At 41.1% G+C, this 27,924-nt stretch overlaps 4 protein-coding genes and 1 non-coding gene across 12 annotated transcripts in view; 2 read left to right on the forward strand and 3 right to left on the reverse strand.

The window, feature by feature from the left end:
* Nucleotides 1-4: 4 nt before the first annotated feature.
* On the reverse strand, nucleotides 5-77 carry trnar-ccg. The gene has a single exon. It is a non-coding gene; the product is annotated as a tRNA-Arg (tRNA).
* Nucleotides 78-2,639: 2,562 nt separating this feature from the next.
* maf1b (MAF1 homolog, negative regulator of RNA polymerase III b) lies at nucleotides 2,640-8,983 on the forward strand. Its single transcript, XM_038729830.1, has 8 exons — nucleotides 2,640-3,180; nucleotides 4,396-4,484; nucleotides 6,528-6,659; nucleotides 6,783-6,945; nucleotides 7,053-7,174; nucleotides 7,266-7,385; nucleotides 7,599-7,691; nucleotides 7,882-8,983. Exons 2-8 carry the CDS (start codon nucleotides 4,402-4,404, stop codon nucleotides 7,904-7,906), a joined length of 738 nt encoding a protein of 245 aa, XP_038585758.1. The 5' UTR covers nucleotides 2,640-3,180; nucleotides 4,396-4,401; the 3' UTR covers nucleotides 7,907-8,983.
* An 809-nt stretch (nucleotides 8,984-9,792) lies between these two features.
* arl8 (ADP-ribosylation factor-like 8) lies at nucleotides 9,793-16,517 on the reverse strand. Its single transcript, XM_038729853.1, has 6 exons — nucleotides 16,121-16,517; nucleotides 14,292-14,352; nucleotides 14,066-14,213; nucleotides 12,592-12,675; nucleotides 12,338-12,489; nucleotides 9,793-11,479 (listed from the first exon to the last, which is right to left on the reverse strand). The coding sequence occupies exons 1-6, from the start codon at nucleotides 16,164-16,166 to the stop codon at nucleotides 11,431-11,433; spliced, it is 540 nt and encodes a 179-aa protein (XP_038585781.1). The 5' UTR covers nucleotides 16,167-16,517; the 3' UTR covers nucleotides 9,793-11,430.
* Nucleotides 16,518-17,857: 1,340 nt separating this feature from the next.
* On the forward strand, nucleotides 17,858-24,602 carry nsun6 (NOP2/Sun RNA methyltransferase 6). 3 transcript variants are annotated; one of them, XM_038729937.1, is made up of 12 exons: nucleotides 17,858-17,916; nucleotides 18,763-18,846; nucleotides 18,921-19,076; nucleotides 19,171-19,271; nucleotides 19,763-19,869; nucleotides 20,014-20,167; nucleotides 21,107-21,188; nucleotides 21,344-21,463; nucleotides 22,341-22,485; nucleotides 22,578-22,723; nucleotides 23,283-23,408; nucleotides 23,516-24,602. In XM_038729937.1, exons 2-12 carry the CDS (start codon nucleotides 18,772-18,774, stop codon nucleotides 23,693-23,695), a joined length of 1,392 nt encoding a protein of 463 aa, XP_038585865.1. In that variant the 5' UTR covers nucleotides 17,858-17,916; nucleotides 18,763-18,771; the 3' UTR covers nucleotides 23,696-24,602. The 3 variants fall into 3 exon arrangements, with proteins under 3 accessions (XP_038585865.1, XP_038585876.1, XP_038585872.1); XM_038729948.1 differs by having other exon boundaries at nucleotides 19,174-19,271; XM_038729944.1 differs by lacking the exon at nucleotides 17,858-17,916 and adding an exon at nucleotides 18,004-18,021.
* Nucleotides 24,603-24,878: 276 nt separating this feature from the next.
* The window catches only part of cacnb2a (calcium channel, voltage-dependent, beta 2a), an 85,776-nt gene continuing 82,730 nt past the window's right edge, over nucleotides 24,879-27,924 (reverse strand). For 3 of the 6 annotated variants that reach the window (XM_038729879.1, XM_038729863.1, XM_038729904.1), the window contains one exon: nucleotides 24,879-27,603. In XM_038729879.1, the coding sequence (XP_038585807.1) occupies nucleotides 26,842-27,603 (762 nt within the window). In that variant the 3' untranslated portion in view covers nucleotides 24,879-26,841. The remainder of the gene's footprint in view (nucleotides 27,604-27,924) is intronic. The other 3 variants (XM_038729887.1, XM_038729896.1, XM_038729872.1) reach the window with 1 other exon arrangement.

Raw genomic sequence — 27,924 nt, forward strand, 5'->3', positions numbered from 1 at the left:
GTCACAACCCAGGTGGGACTTGAACCCACAATCCCCAGCTCCGGAGGCTGATGCCTTATCCATTAGGCCACTGGGTTAGTGTATCACCAGAGAGTTATATCTTATGTTTTACTAACAGAAAATTAGATAAACATAAAAGAGTAATAAAGTAGTTTGTACCCAATCTGCCTTCTTTTTTGTGGGTTTTATTTCATCAGCTCATTATGCTGTTGAGGCTACATTGAGTCTTTAATGAAATCGGTCAGCGCATTTTGAGCAAATTTAGTGCAATGCAGGGTGTTTTACAATAACAAGACATAACATTAATGCTGCAGGAGAAGCTCCAGGTGGACACCACATCTTCCTGGATTATGGACTACCTGACAGACAGACCACAGTTTGTGCGACTGCGGGGTGGTGTGTCTGAACAGGTGGTCATTTACATTTATTCATTTAGCTGAAGTTTTTATCCAAAGCGACTTACAATTGCTAAGTATGTCAGAGGTCGCACGCCTCTGGAGCAATGAGGGGTTAAGTGTCTTGCTCAGGGACACATGGGTGGACGGGTTTTAGTGGGGATTGAAACCCAGGTCTCTCACACCAAAGGTAGGAGTCTTACCCACTAGGCCATCACCACCACCGTCAGCAGCACAGGAGCACCACAGGGGACTGTTCTCTCACCATTTCACTTCACGCTGTTCACCTCAGACTTCCAATACAACACAGAGTCCTGTCATCTCCAAAAATACTCGGATATCTCTGCAGTTGTTGGGTTCATCAACGGTGGAGATGAGACTGAGTACAGGGATCTGGTTAACCACTTTGTGTTGTGGTGTAGGAACAACCACCTCCTCCTAAACGTGAAAAGGACGAAGGAGATGGTGGTGGACATTAGGAGGACCAGGAAAACAACACTGAACACCATTCACCTTCTGGGAGAGGAGGTGGAGGTGGTTGAGAACTTTAAATACCTGGTTGACAACAGGCTGGACTGGAAGTACAACACTGAGGCCATCTTCAAGAAGAAGGGCCAGAGCAGACTTTACTTCTTGAGGAAGCTTAGGTCCTTTAATGTATGCAGCAGGATGCTGTATGTTCTATCTGTCTGTTGTCGAAAACACTATTCTCTTTGCAGCCATCTGCTGGGGCAGCAGCATCAGAGCCAGTGACAGCAAGAGACTGAACAAACTAATAAAGAAGGCTGACTCTGTGCTGGGGTCTGCTCTGGACACCCTGGAGTTGGTTGTAGAGAGAAGAATGTTACACAAACTATTCAACATCATGGACAACACTTCACATCCGCAGCACAACCTGTTGGTTGGGCAGCAGAGTGCATTCAGCTGGAGACTCGTACAACTCCGCTGTAGCAAGGACCGTTACAGGAAGTCCTACCCACTGCCATCAGAATACATAACAACTCTCCTCTGTGCAGGGAGAGGAGACTGAATGACATGTGATTGATAAAGGACAATACACTATATTTAAACATCATACTCAACACTCTCAATATTTGCAAGTGATACTAAATTGCACATCCTGAATATGCGCACAGTTGCCCTTGTGTATAAATCTCCTATTTGTAAATATACATTCTAAATGTATTTTAAAGGAAATTTTGTACGTTATATGTTATGTTAGTTTATGTAAATATGTCTGGTCTGTATTTTTTGCATTCTGTGTCAATTTTGCTGCTGCAACACCGCAATTTAGCCTCAGGGATCTATAAAGTTTCTATCTATCTATCTATCTATTAGACAACACACAGTGCAAAGACAAAATAGATCTCAAATCTCACCACAAGAATATACAAAAAGCTGGTGTGCAAAAACAAATATTGACCATTTAATAATGAAGAAAATAGACCTGGAACAAGTCAGTGAGTATTTAGATTACGCATTTTATGTAGAGCTGGACTATGGAGAATAGATGCATTTTTGCAATAGATGCAAAAATATCTAAGTGTAATTACTTTGACTGTCGTTCCATTGTGATGTTAGAGAGAATCATATTTTTTACTTCATTATTCACGTTTTCATTGAAAAACATTAAAATGTGATTTTGCTGGGATCTGTACCAAACAAAGATGTTTTCTTAAGTCTGTATAATCAATCAATCAATCAATCAGACTTTATTTGTATAGCCCCTTTTATGCAAACTAACAATACAAGGTGCTCATCATTGTGTTAAAATTCCACATAACCATGTAACCAAAATACAGTAATAAAGAGTCTGCATTGCAGAGTTGTTAGGTAAGATAAACTAAGAAAATAAAATGAGAATTATAAATAGAACTGCGATTTAAAAATAGCATTAGGCTACATTGCGATTTCGATTAATTATTCTGCTCTAATTTACATGCATTTATAAATATCGTTTTTAAATCACTGTCTCAAAGCCTAGAGGCTAATACGAGATGAATAGTGAACATAAACATCTTAAATACAAGCAAAATAATTCTGTATTTGCAGCTTTTGTTTCAGCTGGGTTGTGATAAACAGTCGAGACATTTGACACCGTTTTAGCCTAGGGATTGACCGAGGACGGTTTAACCAATCACAATAGCCGCATTTCTGAGGACAGTTCAAATAGCCAATCACGAGAAGGCTTTGATAAATGTGGGCGTGTATGCGTTCCGAGTATATAAATGAAAAGGGGCTGGGCTTCGCCGTACAGTAGAGTCCGTTGTTTTGATGAGTATAGATACGTTGTTAAGGTGATCGACGATTAGCAGAACTGTTGACCCGTTTTAGTACTTTTTTAGGCTAGGTAGCTCGTTAGTTGCTACTTCCCTGATCGAGTCGCTTAGAAAAAGCGACTTGATTAAGCCAACACGAACCTCTTGGTCAAATCAGGTCGAAAGGGATGCCGCTGCAGACAGACTCCGACGGACGCAAACAGGCTTTAATCTCATCGCATTTAATGGGAAAGAGCAGCTTTTCTATAAACTTAAAAGGCCTCAGGATAACCCATTCTCGACCGAGTGCTTTTGTAAGATGCTTAAGCTCGAGTACTATTTAATAGCGCTTTAAAACAAGTGGAGATTTGATAAGAGAGGAGCTAACCGTGAGCTAACCGCTAACATTAGCTGATCAACAACAAAGCGGGGATCGTTAATCTTTCTGCGTCACCAGTCAGGTGAAGAAGAGTCCGCAGCTTCACTTTAAACCCGCTGTTTTCTGCCTGTGCTGGACATATTGCTCGGTAAGTGGACTGTAGTGTTATATTATCGATGTAATTGCGAACCAGGAAGACGATTTGTTAACTTCGCCCGAGCAGGGTGGGGGAGGGGCAGTGCTGAAGACGAGGAGGAAACTGGCACGTACTGAGCTGCAGCCCCGCCATACTATCATTTAATGTTATATCATTGTTTACATTTACTGACTTCACTTGTTATAACGCTGAAGAAACTGTGAACAACAGGTTTAAATTTGGGCTGGGCAATAAAACAGTAACGATTATTGTCGCGATATAATTTTCCTCAGTAACAATAAATGTTTAAATTTACTTGGGTCACTAACGATTTAGCACTTGTTTTTTGTATTCAGTTTAGAGCTGCAAGTTGATTAATCGATTAGTTGTCAACTATTAAATGAATCGCCAACTATTTTGATAATCGATAAACCACTTTCAGTGCCTTTTAAAAAAGAAAAATGTCCAAATTCTCTGATTTGCAAATTCTCACATATGAACATATTCTGGTTTCTTTGCTCCTCTGACATTAAACTGAATATCTTTGGGTTGAGGACAAGACAAGACATTTGAGGGCTTTGGAAAACACAGATCAATATTTTTCACAATTTTCTGGACCAAACAACTAATTGATTAGTCAAGTAAATAATTGACAGATTAATCAGTAATGAAAATAATCGGTAGTTACAGCCCTGGTTAAGGTATTTATTTTTGTTGAGCAAAAGGAACTGAAAAAAGATTGTACTCATGCATATATTTTGAAAAGTGATTTCACCATAATTGTTTTGAATGTTCTACCTCAGATTTGTTAAGTGATCCACTGTTGGGAGCAAAAATCAGCCTTTAAACTAAGAAATAATGATTTGACATCTATCGTGATAATTATCAGTATCGAATATTATTACAATTTTTAGCATGATAATATTCTTGGACGTATTTCCCAGCCCTATTTTCAATGCTGTATAATAACAGTACGTAGGTTAGCGTACTGAGGAACACAGAGTAAACGTGTATTTACTTTCCTAATGTTGACTAACCTTAACTTCGAGCTTCTGGGTAGATTTAGCAGTTTGCAACACGCTTCTGCTACACAGCAGAGAATATACAGTATTCAACAATCATGAAGCGGTAAACCGAAATAAAGTATTTTGCGTGGGGCAGTGTTCAGGATGAATTTGTTGTATTTCATTTGATAACTTAATGTTACTTTTTTTTTGTTTTTCACAGACAGCCATGAAACTGTTGGAAAACTCCAGCTTTGAAGCTCTCAGCTCCCGGCTGTGTGTTGAAACAGGAGAGTCTCGCATCCTTGGCAGGTAAGGGTCACGTCCTTGGCTTGTAATGCAACACGAATAGCTGAGCCCCCTACTGTAATATGTGTTGCTGCAAGTTAACAGGAACAAACTGTAGATTAATATCAGGGAATAAATAGGGTGTATTAATTTCTCAGGATCATCTAACTTCAGCTGTAGTTCTTGTTTGTTTTTGTTTTTTGCACAGACACACAAAAAACCTTAACCCCATCTGGGGGAGATAAATGCACAGGTCACCTCTTGGGGTTTGTTAGTGCGAATATCTTCACTGCTTCTATTTCAGTCGTGCAGATTTAGTAGCTCACCAGGGACATTAGCACTGTAAGAGCCACCGTGAGGGTGAGAATATGTTGTAAACAACCTCCAACTTGGCTGAAGTTTCCCTTTTTTACAGGAAAAATCTGGACTGGTGTGATATGAGGGGTGTGGCTGTTTCAAATCGCTGCTCATAAATGGGGGCAGTAGAGCAAACGAGTATCTGCATGTAATGCAGTAGTGTGCTAACAGGCCACCAAACTAAAAGCCTACTTTCAGAGCCTGTACCGAAAGTTAATAGCTAACTGACAGGGTGAGTTTTTCACTTGGCAAACTGTACAAACACTACAGTGTGTTTTCAGGTTATGTAAGGCCTTCAACAGCCTGTAGTTACAGTGTAGTTATATAAAGGGCAGTGGGTTGTGGAGTTATGCAGCCCAGTCCACAGTGCAGGGTTTTGAGTGTGGGTGTTGAACCTTTAGTTGTGACCTAGAGTGACGCATAACATGGTGTCCTCACACAACACTCTGTGGCTATTTTGGAGACCGTTGTGAAGTGTGTTATTGGAGCGTATGTACACACAAACACAAACAGCACTACTGCATGATAGCTGAGTGTTACTGGAGCTGCCAAGGCTGCTTAGTGGATTAGCGAGGAAGCCCATCATAACAGCAGATGTACCCACCAGACTTCCAGAAGGTTTATGGTGTTTTCTGTTGTGCTTTAGATTTTTACCACATGGATAAATCAAATTAAACAACGTAAAACAGCAATAATTAGCTTCATTTGCTTCACAGATTACATAAAACCAAATGAAAGAACACAGCTGGTGCTCAATTAAAGGTCATTTGTTTGGTGCAAAAAAGCTGTATGGTTAAGAAATATAAATAAACCGCATAAATAGCGAATTCATTAACTAAATACATTAACCACTGCCTGCTCACACATTCATTTGTGTTTTAGAGTTGTGTACAGATGTTAACAGAGCCGTTGTAGCTTTATAAATCTTAATTATAATGTTGATTATCTTCACTCGGCTCCAGTGTCTGCCCTGTCATCTGGTTACTCACGGTATCTTGTCGGCAGGTCAGCTGTGTTGTGTATGGAAAACCAGGGCAGTTATTTCCACCTCGGGATCTGCTGCCACCCAATGCCTCTATAATTAGTCTGGCAAGGCCAGCGAGGGTCTCAGTAGTCAGTCTATCTTGCTCTTGCGTAACTCCTAGGTGGGAGGGACAAAATAAACAACTGCACACAAGTCTGCCCCATTCGCATATTTGTATACAGTGGCGTTTGACCCAGAAACATGAAACAGCCTGCGGGAAATTTTTAGCACGGACTTGTTCTTGGCACTGAAAAGTCCAGGGCTATCTTGTCAAACAGACGTGCGGATTAGGTTTTTGCACTCATTGTGTATCCCTTTTAATACTTGTTTTCTCCCAAATAATACAGCTGCAGAGTGCGCAAGAGCTGAATGGCACAGAAATAAAGAAATGTAGTCTGCATCACCACATAATGCAATATTTTGCATATTATTTTTATTTGTTCATACCATCTGTGGATAGAGAAGTAAAATGAGTTAATAGCCGGAAAAGGATCAGGTATTATGTATTGGTTGAAATTCATTAAAATACCCTAAAGCACCTCTAATGCGTGTTTAAGCCTAATGGGCTATTAAAGTAATCTCATGGGAATTTGGCTTTCCCTCACGTAAAGTCTGTCCGTGATGTTTGAAGCACGCGTGTTTCATTTAGCACGAGTGTTGTTCACAACATTGTGTTTGACCTGCAGGATTGAGAGCTACTCCTGTAAGATGGCAGGCGATGACAAACACATGTTCAAGCAGTTCTGCCAGGAGGGGGAGCCACATGTCCTGGAAGCCCTCTCTCCCCCTCAGTCCACCAGCGCCACCAGCCCTTCACAGTGAGTACTGCAGTCCAGTGAGGATTTAAAAAAATGTTTTATCTGGACTATCAGGCACTAGGACATTTTTAATCCTGAGTTTGGAAGGACAATTAAGGGATTTTCCCTGTTTTTTTTGTCCAGGTTGGGGAAGAGCAGTGAGGACGGGGAAAACCCTCTGAGTGACAAGTGTTGCAGGAAGACTCTTTTCTACCTCATCACCACGCTCAACGAGTCCTTCAGGCCGGACTATGACTTCAGCGCGGCACGGGCTCACGAGTTCAGCCGGGAGCCCAGCCTCAACTGGGTCAGTACGCCTCTCTGAAGCAAAGAGTATGATTTCTTTGTCACAGATACATTTAACAACACAGTACACGACTTTGGTAAATAATTATTTGACTGACTCCTCTCCAGGTGGCTAACGCCGTGAACAGCAGCTTGTTCTCAGCCGTGGGAGAAGAGTTCAACTCTCTGGGTCCGGAGCTGTGGAACGCTATCGACCAAGAGATCACCCTGCAGAGCTGTGACATTTACAGGTATGTGTAGATCATTTAGACTGCAAAAAAATCCTTTTTGTGTCCAGTTTAGCCATTTTAAGCTTGATGTCCTTTTAATATTTGTTCTCAGCTACAACCCTGATCTGGACTCGGACCCTTTTGGTGAAGAGGGGAGCCTCTGGTCCTTCAACTACTTCTTCTACAACAAGAAACTCAAGAGGATTGTATTCCTCACGTGTCGCTCTGTCAGGTCAGCACAGAGCCATTATCATGTTTCATCACCGATGACTAAAATATGATAAATATACTATGTTCACATGGATAAACATGTGATGTGAACATTAAATAAATACTACCTTCAAATACATGTACAGAAATGTTGGTAATACTCATCTATAGGTAAGAAAGGACTAATCCAACAACAACTGTGCTTAATCTGATCGTGTTGTCAATCTTTCTGCAGCGTAATGAGTGGTTACGGCCGTGATTGTCTTGACAACGAGCTGGACATGGAGTTGGACGACGAGGAGGAAATGGATGGCTTCACTGAGGACAGGTTAGACGATTCTCATCCTGAGCTTTTCCTTCATTTACAACTTTAAAGTGACGACGGATGGGACTAATGGGACGGAGGTGTTTTGCTGGTGTTATGACAGATTTCTTGTGCTGAGGCAGTTATTTTGTGATACACATTTTAAGAAGTTACATTGAAAGCATTAGCATTTGTTTTTCTTTTCTTCTCCCAGGTTCCCCAGAGCTCTGTGTGTGTGAATATCCCAGATGAACACGCCTCGGCCAAAGAATATCTACGTTTCCTCCTCCTCCTGCCATTTTTCGCCTTGTGCACCTTCTTGTTTTTCTTTTTTTTGCTGACTCATTCAAAGTCATTTCCACACATTAAAGGAAGGCAGTGAACTGTGTACCATGACACGGTGGACGTTTTGTTGACCCCGTGGTAACTTTTAAGCGCCTTCATTCTCCTGTATGGTTTTGACCCTAAACAGCACATACAGACGTGAGACGGGCTTCTCTACACCTGCCGCATTTCCAGAAGAGACCACTTCACGCTGGACGCTTGAGAAAGAAGGTCATGTTATGGATGAGTGGCCGACAAAGACTGTGAGCGAGATGAGTTTCTTGCAAATGATGTCAAAAAGTCCAGGAAACACCAGCATCAATGAAAACTCACACAGATTAAGATTTCTGAAAGGGGGGGAGATCCAGTTAAGACTGACTGATCAGCCGAGAACTCATCTGTTGTTCATTGTTTGCTATTTTCATGTGTTGCTTCTTATGTGCGACAGTGGCGTTACTGTGAGAATGTTTTCAGCACTGAGTTTGAAATCTTAAAACACATTTATAACAAACTTGTATTATTGAATCTGAACGCTCGTCTGTACTTTAGACAGTTTATAGACAAACTTATAGGCTCCTGATTTGCAGCTTGGAAAACATACCAGGTTTTAACTGATATTTTGTTTTTGTTGCAGTTCACTTTCTTCCACGATTCATTTTATACGTCATCTAAATCCCATATTTTTCACTGTTCCCCCCCCTCACATATTCCTAGTTAACCCCCAATTCTAAATGTCTGTCTTGCCAGTGTGTTTTTAATTTTTTTTTTGCTCATTACCTCAGTGCAAAGGCTTCATTGAAAAGTGAATGTATAGGACAATTTAGAGAGAAAAGACATTTCTGTATAATGGCTTTAAATTACTTTTTAGAAATTGAGAAGCTCCTCTTTACGTTCCTTGCAGGTAGGAGTTCTGTGACTTTTCTTGACTGCTCTGTGCTTCGTTTAATTGGCCGATATGTTGCAGATGTGAATAAACTGGTGTTTGAGTCATATTTAGCTTGGTTGTTCTCTTTAAAAAAAAAAAAAAAAACATAAAAATAATCATTAAAGGATCCTCTTGCAGTGTAGCTCATGTGAACTCCTGGATATTAAATGTTCTTTTTACAATTCAGTTACAATTTTCTGCAGTGGTCCCAGTAATATTTGATACTGAAGCAGGTCACGTGACCTGGTTACACTGAGCTAATCAAATACAGAAACTGAATATTCTGCTGAGGAAAACGTTTATGTAGATCTCCTGTTTTTAAAGAACTTAAAAATATATTTTAGATAATCCCTCACACTTTCACAAGACAGCTTATCATTTAATGTATTTTATTTTTACTTACCAATTCAAATTATTTGCTTTTATCGGTACATGTGGAAGTCGTGTTCAGATGTAGGTATTGTAATGTCTGCTTGAACTTGTTCAATTAACTGATTAGAAAAATTTAAACTTTACACCTCTGACATGTAAAGAAAAAAACAAACACACTGGCCTTTACAGGAGGCGTTCAGTCACATTTAGAGGCGCAGAGCAGCGTTCTTATGTATATATAAATACACAATATAATTATATTAAATTAACTTGGAGCAGGTTAAACAATTGTTACTTGAGTCCCGCCCACTGTGCTGCAGAACAGCCAATCAGGCTTCTTTCCAGCGCACTGTGCTGATTACGACACAGTGTCAACGTAACAAATGACAGAAATCCTCAAAATAAAACAAATAATGTACGGGACCTAACCTGACAGACACTTCTTTCTGGTAGCAGAACTCCTGTTACTCCATTTATTTCAAGTAAAAAACACAAAAGGTAAAACTCAGTTCAAAACTTTTTTTTATTGAAAACAAAACTGACATACAGTACATGACCCAGACTAGACGCCACCACACAGAGTACATGATCGGTTCCTTTGCTTTGTGAGGTCAAGGTAAAAAGCTGTAAACCTTAATGCTGCAGAGTCTGGGGGCTGTACATCACCCTTCTTCCTATCAAGTGTAAAAAATACCTTGTCCCACAACAAACCCCCCCACTATATTCTTGAGACCAAGATGCACATCCCCTTTTTTGGCCACTGTGAAACTTCGCACGTGCATAGATCTGTTACCAAGTTCACATACTTCTTCCTTGGGTCAGAGGGGAAACTCATAAGCAGACTGTCAGAGTCACACACGGCCCTCCAGACACTCACAGCAGCATGGTTAAGGCTGAGGATCAAGTATTTTAACTATACAATGGCCAAAATCTTGATGCTACTAAAGTGGTGAGTAACGACTTCCGATAAATGTGTGTGGCACATTTTTTACGGTGGCATTATCTGATCCCTTTGTTTTTTAAAAAGTACAAAATGTTTAAAGAGAAATATGCACCCCCACAAAAAAAAAACAAAAAAAAAACACAGCTGCAGAAAATGAACAAGCCGTTTTATAGGAGGATGCAGTGGATCAGTCACACACCTGCAGAGCACCAACGATATAAAACCGGTCTATGCTAACTCACCACGAGCAAACCTGCACTCCTTTGCAATGAAAATAAGCAATGATAAGCAAAAAATTAAATAAAAATCATAATGCATCAGTGACAAAAACAAAAAAAGCAGTCATTCAATTCAAAATACTGTTAAAAGTGAGCTTTGTACCTGCATGATTCTGCATTTCTTAATGCTTTGCTAAAGTAAATAAAAGGCTGAAGTATTTTCCGTTTTATTCCAGAAAGGTCAAGTTTATGAAAAGGTTTGCACGCCAACACGCTGAATCTACACCATTTGGCTCAGTTACATACAAGTACAGGCTCAACGTTAATAATAATAATGATAATAATAATAATAATAAGCGAGGCTAATGTTTGACCGCGTTTTCATACGGCACCGATAAGTTGTAGTGTGAGAAAAACCACCGACAATGTAGCTTATGAAACTGAAATCATGTGTAACATATCAATGTCTGTGCTAAGAATGAGAAAACAAAACAACTTAGTGTCATCCCCCCCAGGACTGGGTTTACAATGCTGCCTGTAATTCCTTTTTTTTGTCCCATTTAACCCGAACAAACTTCTCTATAATAGAGCTGCACCAGCTTTCCCCCAACGTGATGTTCATGATATGGTGTGATGTTCATGATATGTACGTGTTGTAAGTGATGAGCGTCTGCACTTGAACGTACTCTTAGCTTGAGTCCTGCTGAATATTCCTTTATTCTCCTCCTTCACTGTAAAAGCGACGTCTCGTTCCACAACCAGGTGAGTTCATTGTTTCTAGTCACGTCGCTGCCGACGCCAGCGCTGCTGTAACAATGAAGCTGTGGGAGGTGGCGATGCCGCCCGTCGTCTCCAGAGGTCTAAGTCCGTTAAAATTCATCATTAAAAAAATAAAAAGTAACAATAAGCCAGTAAGGACAAGCTGTTGTGCCACCATTCGGGTGGTGCAGGTAGTCAGGCCATCCGTGGCAGATGATGGGGCTATCTGAGTCCAGCCCTCGAGGTCATCCACTCAAGGCCTTGGCATAAACTGGAGAAACAATGGAGACGTGTCAGTGAAGGTATATTTCACGGATGGCTGCAAACATAATATACTAGTGATGGTAGACTTTATGAAGCTTCAAGGCTTTAAATGCAGCACGCACAGTGACACCTGGTGGTTTGCAGGACTCACAGCAGCCCTTCAGTACTTGTTTAAATATTACATCCATGTAATTAAAAGTCCAAACAGCCTACGTGTTATTTAACTATTACACTTGTGTTCAGAAGTGGGGCAGTAAAATGCACACAGTATTGTATTACAATGTTTTTGTTGACACCAAATATAATGTGCAGAAGGTGCAATATTTATTAGGCAAAATGTCCTTTTAAATTGAATATTGTCATCCTGGCCTACACATCATATTCTACAGACTCATTATTTGATACGGATCTCTGCAAAAATCACACCATAATAAATCATTTAAATGTTTTTCAGTGTAATGAGAATAATTATGTTAAAATTACCTTCTTCTTCTTCTTATCTTACACATCCCTTAAACCTATCATTTAGCTGTAAAACTACTAAAAAATTTGACACAAACAACTTATTGTGAAACAAACTGAAGCTTGCACAACAAAGAAGTACTTGCTGAACTGCTGCCACTCACTACACAGTGACAAAACATCTGTACACGTCTTTAAATAAATAAACCTGTCTTAGTTTTTTCTTGTACAGGAAACATGTCATTGATTGTACTCTACATCCTTAACAAGATCAGTTCAACACGACTCTAGGTCTGTGTGGTTGGGATCTTGACTGAATTTCTAATGTCTAATCCCTGAATTAATTAAATCCGTCACTCCGTGTGTCCACTGCTGTGTGCCATGGCCAACATAAATCTCTTACCCCTCTCCTGTAAGTGCACAGCAGGACTGTATGTGCCAGGGGTGGTCTTTGATGGAGCTCAGGGTGAGGTATTTGGAGATCTCCGCTGCAGACATACAGTCCTTCATATCCTGCTTATTGGCAAATATCAACACAGCTGCTTTCCGCAGGTCCTGAGGGGAGGCAAAGGAGAGAACAAAGAGACCAACTATACTCTGTATAGTTCTGTATAGTCTGCTTCCTTATGGCCATACCAAGTCGTGTTTAGATCTTACCTCATGCGCCAACATCCTGTAGAGCTCCTCTTTCGAGATGGCCAGCCTCTCTCGGTCTGTGCTGTCCACCACCAAAATGATGAACTGCAGAGTCGTGAGGCAGAAGCCACACAAGAGTGAGCGAACTCTTTTCAAAAAGACATTTACAGCACAGAAATGCAACACAGCGGGTGGGCATTTCCAGGCCAAGAGCCTCACAATGAGCAATGGTGACCGCTATGCTAATGAGCCCTTTGTGAATGAGAGAGTGACCCTGTATGACAAAAGACCAAAGGCACATTGGCTTGGGTGATATGTGAGAGACGGCATTTAGACCAAACGACACAGGAAGAAAGCTTCAACAATACACGTTATCCAACACGACTGTGACCCAGATCACAGCCGGGCATCCACAGGGTCTGACACCACGCTTCAATGAAAGGGTGAAGTTAATAAAGGAACTGTAGGGTTACTGCGTATATATGATTCCTGTAGTACCCTAGGGCTCCTAGTAACTCTGTTGAAACAGACATTCTGGGCGTCAAGCCTTCTCTGCCTTAAATATAGGTATTTTTTAATAATTTTCTGTCACTTTATGGACAAAAAACGAATCAATTAATCGTGAGAATGATTGACAGATCTATCGATAATGAGATTAAGTGTTAGTTGCAGGCCTAGTCTCAACAACAGTCCAAAACCCATAAAAAGGTTTCAATTTACTGCCACATATGACAAAGAACAGCATCCTCATATATGAGGAGCTGAAAACATAGACTAGCCTTGGTGCTTGAAAAAGATTAAATTGATTATAAAAACAGTTGCTGATTAATTATCTATAAATTGACTAACCATTGGAGCTCACAATTTCAAATAGCTCCTTCTGTCCGACCAACAGTCAACCCCCTGCAGATATTCAGTTTACTGCCACGTAAGACTGAAAGCAGCAAATCCTCACATGTGAGGAGCTGGAACTAGAGAAAGAATTAATTTTATCTATGAATATTTATGAATCAAATAATTTCACCTCTAAAACATGACGGTGCTCTTTAACAGAGACGTGTGCGAGAGAAACAGTTGAGGAGTCAGTTCCCATGTCAATTTATTTACTTGTTTTGCAGTCTGAATGGCCAGATGTTCATGTACAAGTGAGAAAGAGGTACGGGTAGTGAAAGTATGTTGCCTGTGAAGCTACAGTTAAACCGTCTGGCAGCTGTTGGGACAGCTCTCTTTAAAGGTCTCCCCCACATCTGCGTCTCCCACGACTCGCCCAGTTCTTCTCCCTCCCTTTTCTCCAGAGCACTGCGGAGGTTGACCCTCGCTTTGCTTTTCAGATGGGCCCCCTTGTGAAAAGGTGACCTCTGACTTGGGCGGCCCATGCTGCCGTCTGTGCTCTGAACAAACACAGCAGCTGCCACGCTCAGAAGAAAACCTGCTGCTGGACAATACCTCTGTCCCCCACGCCTGCTAGAAAGTAGTACAATGGTGTATTTCTCACCTCTGTATTAGAGTAGTAGGTGTTCCACGAGGACCTGAGAGACTCCTGCCCTCCTATATCCCACATCAGAAAGTGGGTGTTCTTCACCACTATTTCTTCCACGTTGCTTCCGATAGTGGGCGACGTGTGGACAACCTCGCTCATCAGACTTGAAACAGAATCGTAAAGTCAGTTTGTGAAAGTTCAGATATAAGAAGGATCCAACTGTATCCAAAAAACTACTTACAATTGGTAGAGTATAGTGGTTTTCCCTGCATTATCTAGTCCAACGATGATCACTTTGTGCTCTGCAAAACAAACAGTGTATTAACTATGGGATTTCAAGGATGTGCGAAAAAAATATTTTCAAGGAGGACAATATTATTAAGAAAACACTAAAAACAATAAGTGGCACTGAGTATGCCATCAAGTATATACGGGTTCAGTCTATACAGTGCATTCCCGTCTGTTCATAATCATTAAGGCTGAACTTATTTCCTTCCTTAAAACTCCCTGGCCTCCTTTTTCTGAGAGTCGCTGAAACTAGAGTCACATTCATAAGGAAGAAAAAGCAGCTAATAACAGCAAAGGGTTTGACAGTGGACAAACATAACGGACTAAATGCAGAATCAGAGCTGACACCGATGTGCCAAAATATCCCACTTTAGTGTCTTGACTTTTCCGCCCTTCTGAGGCCTGTGGCTGCCAAGGAGGAAGGAAGTGCGGTCAGAGGGCTTGCAGTCCTGACCGTCTCTGTGAACCACACTGGGTGACGGAGGATGTTACATGTCTATTGCTTCCTAAGAGAGAAGCTACACCCTGCGACCCTCACAGTACAATGTCCCATCATGAAATCTGAATTTCAAATGATGTAAAATAAGATGAACATTTCTAAAACAGTAATGTAATTCTTTAGACTTGAGGTTTATAAGGCTAAATATTGTCAATATTAAACTGGCTGCAAGAAAGTATCTTTGACATTGATGTGTTGGTCTTCTACCACAAAATGAAGCCCTTTTTTTAAGCACAGTAAGACACCGCTTGTTTTTATGCAGCACAAGAAGCAGAAAAATATTTCACAACAGAATAAAGCAACACAAATAACATTAAGACACATTTAAAAGTGCAATCACACAACTGCCAGTACCAGTACTTCTATTCTGATTACCTACTTACCAACCAGGAAATCTAATCTGACCGTGTTGATTACATGTAATCAGATAAATACCCTGTTGCTGACAATTTCAGACCTCACTGGTAATTTCTTTTAACAGTGAATGCAATCTGACACTGGGGACAGTTAGGAGCAAATGTAGAAGTGAAAACAAGTCTCAAAGGCCACAGTACTACACACACAGGCCAAATGGATTAAGATAAGAGGCATTCATATAAATATTTCACTATCAAATGACAATAACAACCATTACAGTAGTACATAACATGACATGCTCAAAAACTCTTTGTTCACATATTGGAATATACAAAAGAACCACCAACAAAAACACACCCTTACTATGTACCCTGCATCTTAAAACACACGAGTGAAACACATACAGGTAATCTGGGTTATTATGGTGAAAGTGTGGGATTATCCATGCTCTTTGTTGCCCTTTTCACTCTTTTTACATCTTCTGTTTTTATTCCACTTTCTGGACTGGAAAAAAAAAAAAAAAAAAAAAAAGGACCAGGATGAGAATATTTACAATAAACATCTTCCTAGAAAGGCAGGGGGAAGGGTTGTGTAATGTGATGTGTCCTGGAAAGTAAAGTTAAAGCAGATTAACAACTCGATGAAAACGCTGCTGATGGCTTACTGTGACTTAAGGTAATCATGTTAGTTGACAAACTCATAAACAGATTGACTAGAGTGGTTGACAAAGATGCAGGGCTTTTTAAATGTCTGTTACGCTGGTTAAACAAAGACATTTCAGAGTAAAGTCACGGACACATGCGGCTACATATTTCTGCCTCATCAGTTATAATCTTGCTGGTCACTTTTTGCTAACGGGCTAACGGTTATCCCCGGTTGAGCAGCTAGCGGGAGGTAATCACAAACAATCAGTCAGCGACACCTACCTTGGTTACAGAAGAAGCTCCACAGTTTGGCGAATATGAGTCCCATTGTTAAGGTTAATGTCCGTCCGTCAGTCAGTAGAGTGGGCACCGAGCTTCTCCACTCAAGTCCGCACCGTTCAGTCCGTGGCTTGCTGCGGCTAGCTCACATTAGCTTAGGATGGTCTCTTGTCCGCAAAACACCTCGCCGACCTTTTCAACGCGGACTCCATGCGCCTCGGTTACATGTAAAAACGTAGCTATCGTGGGGATGAAATTGTGTAAGGTAACATGGATGAGGTGGCTTATTATGGAGCGTCTCAGGTGTCGTTAAAGCCTCCGCTAATCGTATAAACACAGGCTGAGAAGTGGCGGCGCTGAGTCGGCTCCGCTCCGCACGGCTTCTTCTGCCAGTTAGCTGCTGGAGGTGGTCCGGTGAAAAAAGCGACCCCAGCTATTCAGTTATCTTCCGGTTACGTGATGACGTCAGGCGCAAGTCTTTTTCTGTTTTGAGAGCAGCTTTCAAACACATGTTTTAAAAGAAGGTCCAGTTAGGTGTAATCCTAAATAACTAAAACTAAAACTAACTAAATGTATGATGACCAAATACTATAACCACAAGTGTCGCTTTGCTAAATTCCCCCATCATGGGGTGCTCTTAAAACGTAGTTTTCTATATTTAACACATCTATAAGTAAAGTCAAAAGTACCCCTGTTTCTGTTTACTCATGTCGGGAAATGTTTTTTTGGTATCGTTTATAGCACTCTTTTCATTTATGTACGCTGACAAAATTACATTGTAATTGGCGACCTGATGTAAACTGGGATTGGCTCCAGCCCCCCGCGAGCCTGTACGCAGGATAAGCGGTTGACGATGGATGGATGGATGGAAAATTACATTGTACCTATTAATATGTTCTTTCTTCCCCTTCGAGAGTTTTGTACGTTATTTTGTCAGTAACATCTTTTTAAATTAATTCCATTTTTATTTTGATAATTTATTTAAATAATTTTATTTATTTATTTGCTTTTTATTTGTCTTGTCAACATGACCTTCAGCTATTTGTGTCACTACTGCTCTTAAAACGGTTGTTTAAAAGTACTCAGGACTGTATGACACATTCTTGGTATTAGATGTGATTAATTTTTGACAGGAAACATAGTCTGGTTTGTACAATAGTAAAGATCACCATAGTGATCTTTTTTTAAACAAACAAATAAAGTTTGTTTATCACTATGGTAAGTACACACCTCAAACATATATAAATTGTGAAGTTATATAAACTATAATTTTTGTGTCTTTTTTAATACTTTATTTGATACTTTATACTTTAAAACTTATTGTACAGCTAAATTATATCTTTAATCTTAGTTTCTTGAGATGTTTGTTTTTATTTTAAATGCACAGAAATTAGTTTTGACAGAAACACTTTATTTGAAGTCCGCCTATTTTGCATGTATGTGCAGTAGATAGACATGTAATAAACAGGTAATGTAGTTGTAAAGTGAAAAAGTGTTTATTAATGTATTTGTGTACCTCTAACTCCTACTGTGTAATAATAAATGTATAAACAGTATAAACAGTAATAATATAAAATATGTTTTTATAGGAGAAGTTATAATTGTTGACAGATGTGTGTGGGACATGTTCAACTGACCCTTAAGCTTAAACTTCCCACTTTGTTTATCTAAAGACACACGTGATACAGGTGTTTGTGATCAGCAGGCCTCAATTTATGAATTCAGCTGGTGTCATGTGATCAAGATAGTGACGTATACGGAAGTAGTAGTACAGCATCCATGCCCAGGCACATAACAACGTGAGTACTCCGAGAGACTGTTAAAATGGACTTTATATCGCTATCACACTTAAAATAGACTATTAATTCAACTGGTCACATATTGATCACGAGTGTAAGAAGCAGGTGTGTTGAGCAGGAGTCGCTACGCGCATTCATTTATAAATACGAGCCGTGCTTAACGTAAAGTTGGTCTATTATTCGATATTAGTCCATGTTGGCAGGAGGAACATCATCAGGTCATTATGACAAATGGATTGTTTTATTAAATATCGCATGTTTGTTACATTTTATTCAGATTGTGCCATTAATAGATGGACGACGTCGAGAAGGATTAACAGAAACTATCATCAGGATCAGAAATTGTTTTTAATTGCATCTGTTAAATTTCTACTCTACTAAATTTAAATCTTAATATTATTTATTTTGGTTTTCTTGTACTGTTATTACTGACAGATTGATTATTTAATGTTTATTTGTAAAGGAATAAGCATTAACCAATAATGCCACATACCTCTTATAGCCTAAGCTAATTTGCAGTGTCCATCCCTAGAGGGGCCTTTAAAGATACTTTAATATGCACAAACTCATCAAGATTATACATACAAAACAGAGCAGGACACACACGCTTTAAAAAAAAATTAATATAACTTTACAATAAGACTTCCTCACTTTGAGTTCTAGGGTCAAAGTATTATGTAGTAATAGTAGTATTATGTGTGAGAATATAAGCAAGTCCTAATGCCTGTCAGCCTTTTCCAATCAACACCAGAGGCTTTCAGACTCAGATCTGAGTAACACTCTCCTCCTGCAGCTCATCAATCATGACTTGTTTGCTTATTGATTGGATACTTTTCACCCACACAGACTGCAGAAATGTCTATTTTACCAAGAATTTCCCTGAAGCCTGAAGTGGCAGATTTCCTCAGGAGTGTCTTCATGAACAAAGAGGTAGGGATTTATTTGCTCTTCTTCTGGAGAATCATAAATACATCTGATGAAAATAAATGTCTTCCTTTCTTCAGGTGCTGACTGCCGTCGGCCATCAGGAGGCAGAGTGTCGTTTTCAGAAGCTGCTCGCGTGCCTGTCTCACCCTCCTTCGTATACGTGTGTTCGGGCCAGCACTCACCTAGCTCCCCTGGAAGAGATCAAACACAAGTTAGCAGAGGAGCTGAAAAAGGTGAGTCTCTGTGAGGGAAAGTGACATGTTTTGAGGTTCTTGTTGCTGCGTGTCAGTCGAGTTCTTCACATTCAGTGTGTTGTTGTCGCTGAAGCAGCAGCAGATGTGCAGCTCATCAGCAGAGGAGGTCTCCCTTCAGATTCTCCCTCACCCGCGAATTCCAGATGTGCTGCTCCTTCCTGTCGACGGCCCGAGGTATGTGAGGAATGCTGTAACAACCTGCTCTGCTGAGGACACACTTAGCCTTAAATTGCAGTATCAGTCCGACCACTGGGCGAGTGTTTCCTGAAGCCAAACCCACATGGAATTTCATGGAAGGACGACAGAAAAAGCAGACACGTTTACCAAAGCCAGTAGTGCACACATTTCTTTAGGTGCGCATTCAAAATACAATAACAGCACAAAAAAACATCCTTTGTTGTGTTCTATTTTGGGTGTGTAAGTACATAGTTGTATGTTTGCATATGACCACCTCCCCTTTGTTTTATTTTGAACACACAGAAGCACAATCTGATACAATCAAACAAAGGAAATGGTTTTTAAAAAAGCTTGTGAATAATTGTCCATGCATGATAAGATATGCTGTATCTCCGGTAGTCAGATCTAACTGTAGTCTGCCGCAGTCCAAGGATGTCCTACGAAACTGATTTAGACATGTGCGACTTCCCTTTCTCTTGTGTTCTCAGAGCTGTGAAGCGGCTCACCTCAGAGGTGGTGGTCGGTGCTCAGTGTGGCAGTGCTGTACTGAGAGGCGCTCATGTCTTCGTGCCGGGGATCGTTGCCAGCCCCAAGTGTAAGACTCAAAGACACACTTGTAAAGTGTTAAAATACGTGTTATTTCTTTTCTCCAAAGATTCTGTATTTGTGGATGTTTTTTTTAAAAAGTGCTTTTATTTTGTCGATTGTGGTTTTTCTAACATGAAATCACTGTTGTTAGACATGAAGGCTGGCGATGTGGTGTCCGTTTTTGCTGACTTGGAGGGTAAGTGCACCCGAGGAGCCACGAGCTTCCAGGGACAGAGTGTGTTTGTGGGAAATGGAGTCGCTCAGCTGGACCGCTCCAGCATCTTCTGCACAAATGAACCTGCCAAGTAAGTAGACTTTGTTTCAAATGCAAATGATGCCAAAAGTGAATATCTGGTCAGTGTGTAGTCCAGACTGTCCTTCATTAAGGCTAAATCATCGAAATATTATCGAAATCGCAATATGGCCAAGTGCAAAATCTTAAGTCGCAGGAGCTGCAATTTTTTGATAAAGGGAAACCTTTTTTTATAAATATATAAATAAAGCAGTGTGGTGCTACAGAGACGCCCCAGCCTACAAAACATCTTCCCCAGATGTAAGCGAACCAGCTTGTTTGGTAAAACCCCAACAAAAAACAAATTGCCATCATATTTATATTTTTTTCAGTGAAAATGAAAACACATCAGTCCCACTAAAATCACAGCTCATATCACAGTTTCTGTCAAAAAATATACATTTATTTGCCCATCATCCAGCCCTAGTGTGATATGGATAGTGTGACAGATTGAGAAGGATAATGTAAATACTATGGCTGACCCCGAATAGTCGAAGATTCGATGCTTCGATGGCCGGAGCCTGATTCGACTGTCAATCTCACAGTGGAAGCTTTACAACAACACAAGGATCATGCCATTTTGCGATATGGGGAAGCTCAATGTGTGATTTTACAGAGAACTACCAGTTTTCTCCCAATAAGTTAATATACAGACTATTACAATAGAGAGGGAGAGGGAGAGAGGGATAAACAATAAGCCTCAGTTTAGCTTAGGCTCGCAATGGCCGTGCACAAAAACACACATGATTCGACTATAGGCAGGACTTGATGATTCTGATTCGACTCTGTAAATCCTTAGTCGGGGACAGCTCTAGTAAATACCTACACTAAAAACACAAACAAGTGAGGATCGGCCGCCCACCAGTCTTCCTCAGGTCAAACGATCATAGTGATTGTGTGGTTTAAAACTCAAAAAGGAAAATGATTCTGTCGCTATTGTCTGTTATTTTAGAGGAATAGGTGTTCGGATGGTGGAGCCACTTTACCAGAGTCCTTCCTTCGATGGCGTTCTACCCAGCCTGGCATTCCTACAGGTGTTTATGTGCACTTTTCTTATCTATTAGTGTCAGAATGATGAATTGAGTCAAGTATAAATTGGGTCTGTAGAGCAGAGGGATTCACTTGCACACTATTCTGCTTCTTGCAATCCGTTGTTGTGGAACACTAAAATGATTTTCGTGTCGTGCAGAACCTTCCCTCTGTAGTCGTGGGGCACGTGCTCGGGCCTCGTCCTGGAGAACGCATCTTGGATATGTGCGCTGCGCCCGGGGGGAAGACCTGCCACATCGCTGCGCTCATGGGGGATCAGGTACAAGTTCCGCAGAGCTGATAAACAGTTGGCTGCAGGTGTTAGCTGCTCGAGGGATCCCAGTTAATATTCATGGGTTCAAGAAAGAATTCAGTCTACAAAATACACATTAATATACAGCATGATTAAGAGCAGTAGTTCCCACAAACAGGGTTTGGGAACAAGTGTTTATTAATGTATTTGTCAATTGTAACCCCTGTGGTACATCCAAGGGGTAACTACACATTAAACGGGATAGCAGAGAATCAAAAACATATTTCTTTAAACATCTCTCTAATATATCATTTTTGTCTTGTAAAATACTGGATAGTTTTACCCTTTCAGGCTCCAAAAAGTCATTCAAATTAAACTATTAAAGAAATGGAAATATTAAACTATGTGACGAGGGGTAATACGTAGATATCGCTCGTTTCTCGGGGACACAAGCCAAAACGTTTGGAACCATTAATCTAGAAAATGATTGTAATGCTAGCACTCCTGTGTGGACTTTGTTGTTTCTGTGTCCTACATGAAGACGTGTGCAGGCCCAACACGTGTTAAGTGTAATAAATCATATTAGTAGTTACAGGCATTCATTTAATTTTACAAAGAGGCAAAGGGTGGCGGGAAAATAACATTTTCTAAAGCTTCACTAGACTGGCTACAAGAACATGCTGCTCTCACGTTAATGAATCAGTGTAAAAGATTTTTACACTTTTTTTTACACTTTTACTTTGTTTTGTTGAGTAAGATTTTGAATGTAGTACTTTTACTTGTAATGAAGTACTTTTTACTTTGTTGTATTACTACTTTCATTTAAGTTAAGGATCTGAATACTGTGTTACTGATGCTTTACGCGCTTTATTAATGAATTTCTGTCTCGCCCCGTCTCACACAGGGTGAGGTTGTGGCTCTGGACAGGATCCGAAATAAGATTGATCGAATTCGTCAAAATGCCCAAATGCTGCATTTGCGTTCCATCAAGGCGTTTTGTTTTAACAGCACTCAAGCTGTGAGCAGTGAGCCGGCACAGGAAGCTGCAGGTACAGAGCGACACATGTAGGTTTCTCCTATCAATATTTGTCAATGAGTAACCGCAAGACTTGGTATACTTGTGTTTCTGAACTCATTCCAGGACCTCCCTTCTCTCCTGAAAGTTTTGACCGGGTTCTGCTGGACGCTCCCTGTAGTGGACTCGGACAGAGACCCAACATGTGCTTGACCTGGAGCCTCAAGGAGATCTGTTCCTACCAGCCACTACAGCGCAAGTTATTCCACGCTGTAGGTTTTACCACACAGATCTGTAACATCCGTTCTGCTGTTTTTCCCCCCACGTCACATTGATTGTAATGAATTTTAACCAGTAGATGGCAGCATTGGGTTGTTATTATACTGCTGTGTGATTTTACAGCCTGAATTCACATCTTAAAGGGAAAATACACCTTAAACACAAAGTTTTTTTGAATGATTTAAATGATGTTGTACTACTGATAACTTTGATTTATACACTAGAATGTTTTCTATGGTTTTTACTTTCACTTGGGTTTAAATGAGCATCAGGAACAACAGCTTTCAGCTCTGACAGAAAGACCACTACTTCTACCTTTAGCACCAAATGTCATGCCTTTTAAACACATTAATGAAGTGTAAGAGTCAATGTGATATAGTCAGTATAAAACTTTTTAAAACCAAGTGGAGCTGCAGATTCAGGTGACTAATTCTCTGTAGGTTTGTGATGGACCCCAGCCGTAGTTTGCGCGCACACACACACACACACACACATTGTGTTACAGTTTGAAACAAAAAAGATCTGACATATATTTGCATTATGTGATTGCAGGCGGTGCGGTTGCTGAAGAAAGGCGGGGTTCTTGTGTACAGCACCTGCACAGTGACTCTGTCCGAGAATGAGGAGCAGGTAGCCTGGGCCCTCGATACCTTTCCTTGCCTCACGCTTCAGCCTCAGGTAAAAAAACAAAAAAAACAAACAAAAAAAAAGCACAGACTCACAGATATGTGGAGCGATGTTAGGAAAACCGCACCAAATCACGCTTTCTTTCCCATCTTTCTCAGGAGCCTCACATCGGCGCAGATGGCATGCTAGGAGCTGGCCTGTCACCTGAGCAGCTGCGCCTCCTCCAGAGGTTCAGTCCCGAGCTGAACTGGGACCAGACAGGAACAGCAGCCCCCCTCCCCTGTAGAGCTGACGGGGACACGATCGGCTTCTTCATTGCCAAGTTCCTGAAAGACTGACCCGAGGGCATGTTTTCTCTTTACAGCACCATCAGCTCTCACACGAGACTGCAGACGGGAACAATTGTGTTTATATTACCACACTCTGTGTGCTTTGACGGGCCAGTGTTGACAAAGAAGCTCACTGTGCTGTTTACAGCATCTGCCTTTTAACAGCTGCTCCCTAAACCTGCGGGCCATATAGGGATAAGCTTTATAAACACTGAGGGCAGGAGAGAGGGGAGTGCAGGGGAAAGAGAGAGAGGGAGGCAGGCACGTGGGGATGGAGAATGAACCAGTATGCAGCAGTGCTAGCGTCGCCATAACAACAGTGACGACACAGCTGCCATGCTGACAGCTGATTGGCTGGATCTCAGAGCTCAGATCAGGAAGTAGCATGCAGAAAGAGGTCATGAGAGGTATTAATAATTTATTGTGTTTCAGTAGTGGTGGAGGCAACCGGGACGTCTAATTAGTGCTTCTGCTGCTCGTGAGAGAGAAACGAGGCTGTCTAGTTCTGTCTGAATCAGTGTGAACGATAATACATACGTTTCATCATAAAAGTTCCTTAAATTAAAAAATAAATTAAAATGTTCATTTTATATGAAGCAGCACATTATCTGATTACACTGATGAAACGTTTTACAAATTACAACACTAATTTATTCAGTGCAAATTGAATTTAAGATGTAGTTTATAGATTCATGCCTACAGTGCACAAACACCTGGCTGGTTCTCCTGTCGTGCAGCATTTTAAAGGACCTTCACATTGACCTCAGCTCAATTCCTCTTTCTGGGAAATACCTTTAAACTCTTAATCAGTCCATCCACACATCTGCCTGGAAACACCACTTTCACCTTCCTGTTTCTGTGCATTAGACTGTATGCAGTGTTAAGACGGCTCATTAAATTGGCTGCTCTGCTCACTGAAGTGCACTGAAGTCTGTTTAACATTAAAACTGAAGCTAAACTAAAGCTGCATCTCTGTGTCTGTTTTGGCGGACGCTGTGTGTAGAGAAGCTGCTTGCTATTTTAGATGCATCCCCTCAGTATTGTCATTCATGTCGATGTTGTCATGACGACTAAGGAGTCAGGTCGGTGAGTCTACCTCAGTTTTTCAGTAGAGTTTCAGAAGACTATTTATAGCCACCGCTTTCCCTCCTCTGTCTGGGTCTTCTGACAAAGCACACATCAAATTCTTCTCCCCCCTCGGCAGTCCTTTGTTGCCAACTTTATTCTCTATATTTACGCATTATGTACATATACACATGTACACTGTTAGAAAACCTGTAATGCTACCAATGCAGCATAGAAATGGAGTAATTTTTATAATTACAATTGTCAGGCAAAAACAGAGTGAAGGGACAGGGTTTAGTGGGCTTGTAAACAGAGGGGCTCAATTCAGATCTTCAGTATCATGAATTAATGCATGATATCTGCGAAAATATGAGTCATTAAACACACAGCACAGGTGTTGGAGGCTCGTACACCATCGAACACCATCACTCTGCATTAAACGGACCCTGGTCATGGGAGTTAACAAAGGGCAAAAGACAGACAACATATCTTTGTCTCGTAAACATTTTGAATTGTTTCAGTTGGTTTTGCAAATGTTTTAATTTTTAGTGAGGAAGATCTCTTAAAATGAACATTTGTTATACTATGAAGTGGGACAACATTCATTAGAAAAGGGGTCAGACTTAATAAAAGATGGACCTTCATGGTGTTTTGGTAGTAGACCTACAGTAAGTTGAAATCTCATATCAAATTGCTTTCACTTAAAACCAGTGTGAATCTGTGAAAGTGCAGAATAAAGTGTGTATCAATGTTATAAAATGTCTCTGGACCCATACAAAGAACAGTACTGCATGTAAGAGAGGAAGGTATTGTAGAAGTCATTTGTCTTGTAAGGCAAGACTAAGGTGTGCCTCGAAGGAGGCATAAAACCAAATGTCTAAAACCATGGGCGCAGAGGTAAAAAAAGGAACTAAGCAATAAATGATGAACATAAAACTGAGGGAGTAGTCTGACACTTTGGGGAACACTCTTATTCACTTTCTTGCAGAGAGTTAAATTAATGTTGAATGTGAAACTACAGCTAGCGTGAGCAGCCGGTAAGCTAAAGTTAGCTAAAGTTCAGCCCCACTTTATATAAACCACAACTTGTAATTTTTAGACTTTGTATTTTTGTAATTTTGATTTAAAGTGTTAATTGGTGAGCTTTAGAGAGGCAGGTAGGTTAATTTTATTTAACCTTCCCACAGAGTCAGACTAACTGTTTCCAGTCTAAGCTAAGCTAACCGGCTGTTAGCTGTATCTGCATATTTACTTTACAAATATGAGTGTTACTGATTCTCTCATCTAGACTCAGTTGCCAGTTTATTAGGTACACCTAGCTAAAACTACAACAGTCTAACACAACAGTGAATCCTCCTGTTTAATTTATGTTTAACGAGGTGTTAACTTTATGGGTATTTTGGAGGCTGTTGATCTGAATTTTATTAATACTGGAAGGTGTTTCTGTTATTTGGACTATCCAAAATAAGGACAAAATAATAGAAACAACTGCCAGTATAACAGTATTAACAGCGGCACAAACTACAGCCTCCAAAATTATAAGTTAAGAAACTGGCATCATCTAGAGTCTAACTCTCAGCAAGACAGCAATTACGCACATTTCCTAAATTGCCAAACAGTTCTTCTAAAACAAAAGACCAGCAAATATAGTGTCAAACTAACTTGGTTAGTCAACCGTTGCAGTCAACCTTAGCAGTAGTCTGAAGGAACAAATTATTCAAGTGGTAGCAAGCAAAAATAAAAAAAAATAAAAATGCTAATCACAGAAAGCACAGCTCAGTACAGAAACAAATTCTGCTTTTGTGTCATGCTTTATCAAACACAGGTTTAAAATATGCATATTTAAGAATATTCATGCATATCCACACATAAACAACGTCTATGCATAGATACACACATACATATATTTATATATTTATATTTGTATCTATGTAATCAAAATCCTGCCGTTGAAAAAGATGCAACAGCATTTACAAAGGAAGTGTACATAAATAGGATGCTGTGGTTTCAGGGTATAGCAGCACGATGGGAGAACAGAATGGTCTTTAAGAGGGGCGTCCAGATGAGCTTCAGGAGGACTCTTTGGTCCGTCACTGGTGGATGTAGGAGTCTCTGGCCCATTCCCCTGCTTCACCCCTCTTTTTGGGAGCCACCTCCCCCTCTCTGTCCCTGTCTCTGTCCCGGTCGTAGTAGTGATGGTGGTGGTCACGCGCCGGCCGGTGGTGGTGAGAGCGCTGTTTGTTCCGCTCGTTATGGTCCTGTTCGCGCTCCTTTGAGCGGTGGTGTCCCGTACTGTGGCCGACCTCCTCCGCCCCACCGCGGTGGTGGTGGTGGTGGTGATGGTGGTTGTGGTCCCGGTGGGGCAGTGGCTCGTAACGCTGTTGCTGTTGGGGGTGCCCCTCCCCTAGATCCTCATCTTCATCCTCCTCCTCCTCCTCTTCTTCATCCTCCTCCTCTTCCTGATGGAGGAGCTGAGTGCGTGGCTCAATATAAGCAGAGTCCTTGCTTTCTCGGCTCTCTCTGCTCTCTCGGCTCTCGGGGGTCTCCGAGTCCATAGTCTCCTGCCGGGAGAGGCCCCGGGCTCGACTGCTGTGGTGGTGGTGATGGTGGTTGTGGTGCTCAGTCCTGGTGGAAGATGAACGGTGGTGGATGTGCTGGGCTCTCCTGGAGGCCTCTGTCCTCAGAGGCCTCTCCTCCTCATTGCCCTCCCCCTCAGCCTCTGCATCGGCGTCAGCCTGGTCCTGGTCCTGGCTCTGGTGGTGGTGGTGATGGTGATGATGGTGCTGGTGATCCTCTCTGGAGCCTTTTCTTTCCACCAATGCTTTATCTCCTTTCTGCTCTGCACTGCTGCCCTGTGGTCAGTAACACACGAGAGTGAGTAGGCTGACAGCAAACAAGGAAACGCACTGCAAACGCACACAAACACATGCAGATTAATATTCACTTCAGCCTTGTTGCTCATCTGAACTCACACGTGAATACACACACTGATCAAATATTCATCAACCATCCACCAACCACTGAAGGTTGATGAATCCCGGAGGAGGCAGATTTGAAAGAAATGTTCAAGGTATTTTCACCAGGACCAAGGCGGAGACACCTGATGTCTCAAAACGTTTATCTGAAGGCCTCTCCACACTCACCACACTAGCAACCACATGTCAGGCTCACTC

The sequence above is a fragment of the Micropterus salmoides genome, unplaced genomic scaffold (assembly GCF_014851395.1).
Source record: "Micropterus salmoides isolate LMB-PRFRI ecotype aquatic unplaced genomic scaffold, ASM1485139v1 Ms_hic_scaffold_1, whole genome shotgun sequence".
Classification (NCBI taxonomy): Eukaryota; Metazoa; Chordata; class Actinopteri; order Centrarchiformes; family Centrarchidae; genus Micropterus; species Micropterus salmoides.

Coding starts and splice junctions, on each gene's coding strand:
- maf1b (XM_038729830.1), top strand. CDS start 4,402: ATGAAACTGTTGGAAAACTCCAGCTTTGAAGCTCTCAGCTCCCGGCTG. Junction 4,485..6,527: donor GAGTCTCGCATCCTTGGCAG/GTAAGGGTCACG, acceptor TTTGACCTGCAG/GATTGAGAGCTACTCCTGTA. Junction 7,386..7,598: donor CTCACGTGTCGCTCTGTCAG/GTCAGCACAGAG, acceptor ATCTTTCTGCAG/CGTAATGAGTGGTTACGGCC.
- arl8 (XM_038729853.1), bottom strand. CDS start 16,166: ATGGGACTCATATTCGCCAAACTGTGGAGCTTCTTCTGTAACCAAG. Junction 14,353..16,120: donor GAGCTTCTTCTGTAACCAAG/GTAGGTGTCGCT, acceptor TTTGTTTTGCAG/AGCACAAAGTGATCATCGTT. Junction 12,676..14,065: donor CCTACTACTCTAATACAGAG/GTGAGAAATACA, acceptor ACGACTCTGCAG/TTCATCATTTTGGTGGTGGA.
- nsun6 (XM_038729937.1), top strand. CDS start 18,772: ATGTCTATTTTACCAAGAATTTCCCTGAAGCCTGAAGTGGCAGATTTC. Junction 19,077..19,170: donor TAGCAGAGGAGCTGAAAAAG/GTGAGTCTCTGT, acceptor TTGTCGCTGAAG/CAGCAGCAGATGTGCAGCTC. Junction 19,272..19,762: donor CTTCCTGTCGACGGCCCGAG/GTATGTGAGGAA, acceptor TTGTGTTCTCAG/AGCTGTGAAGCGGCTCACCT.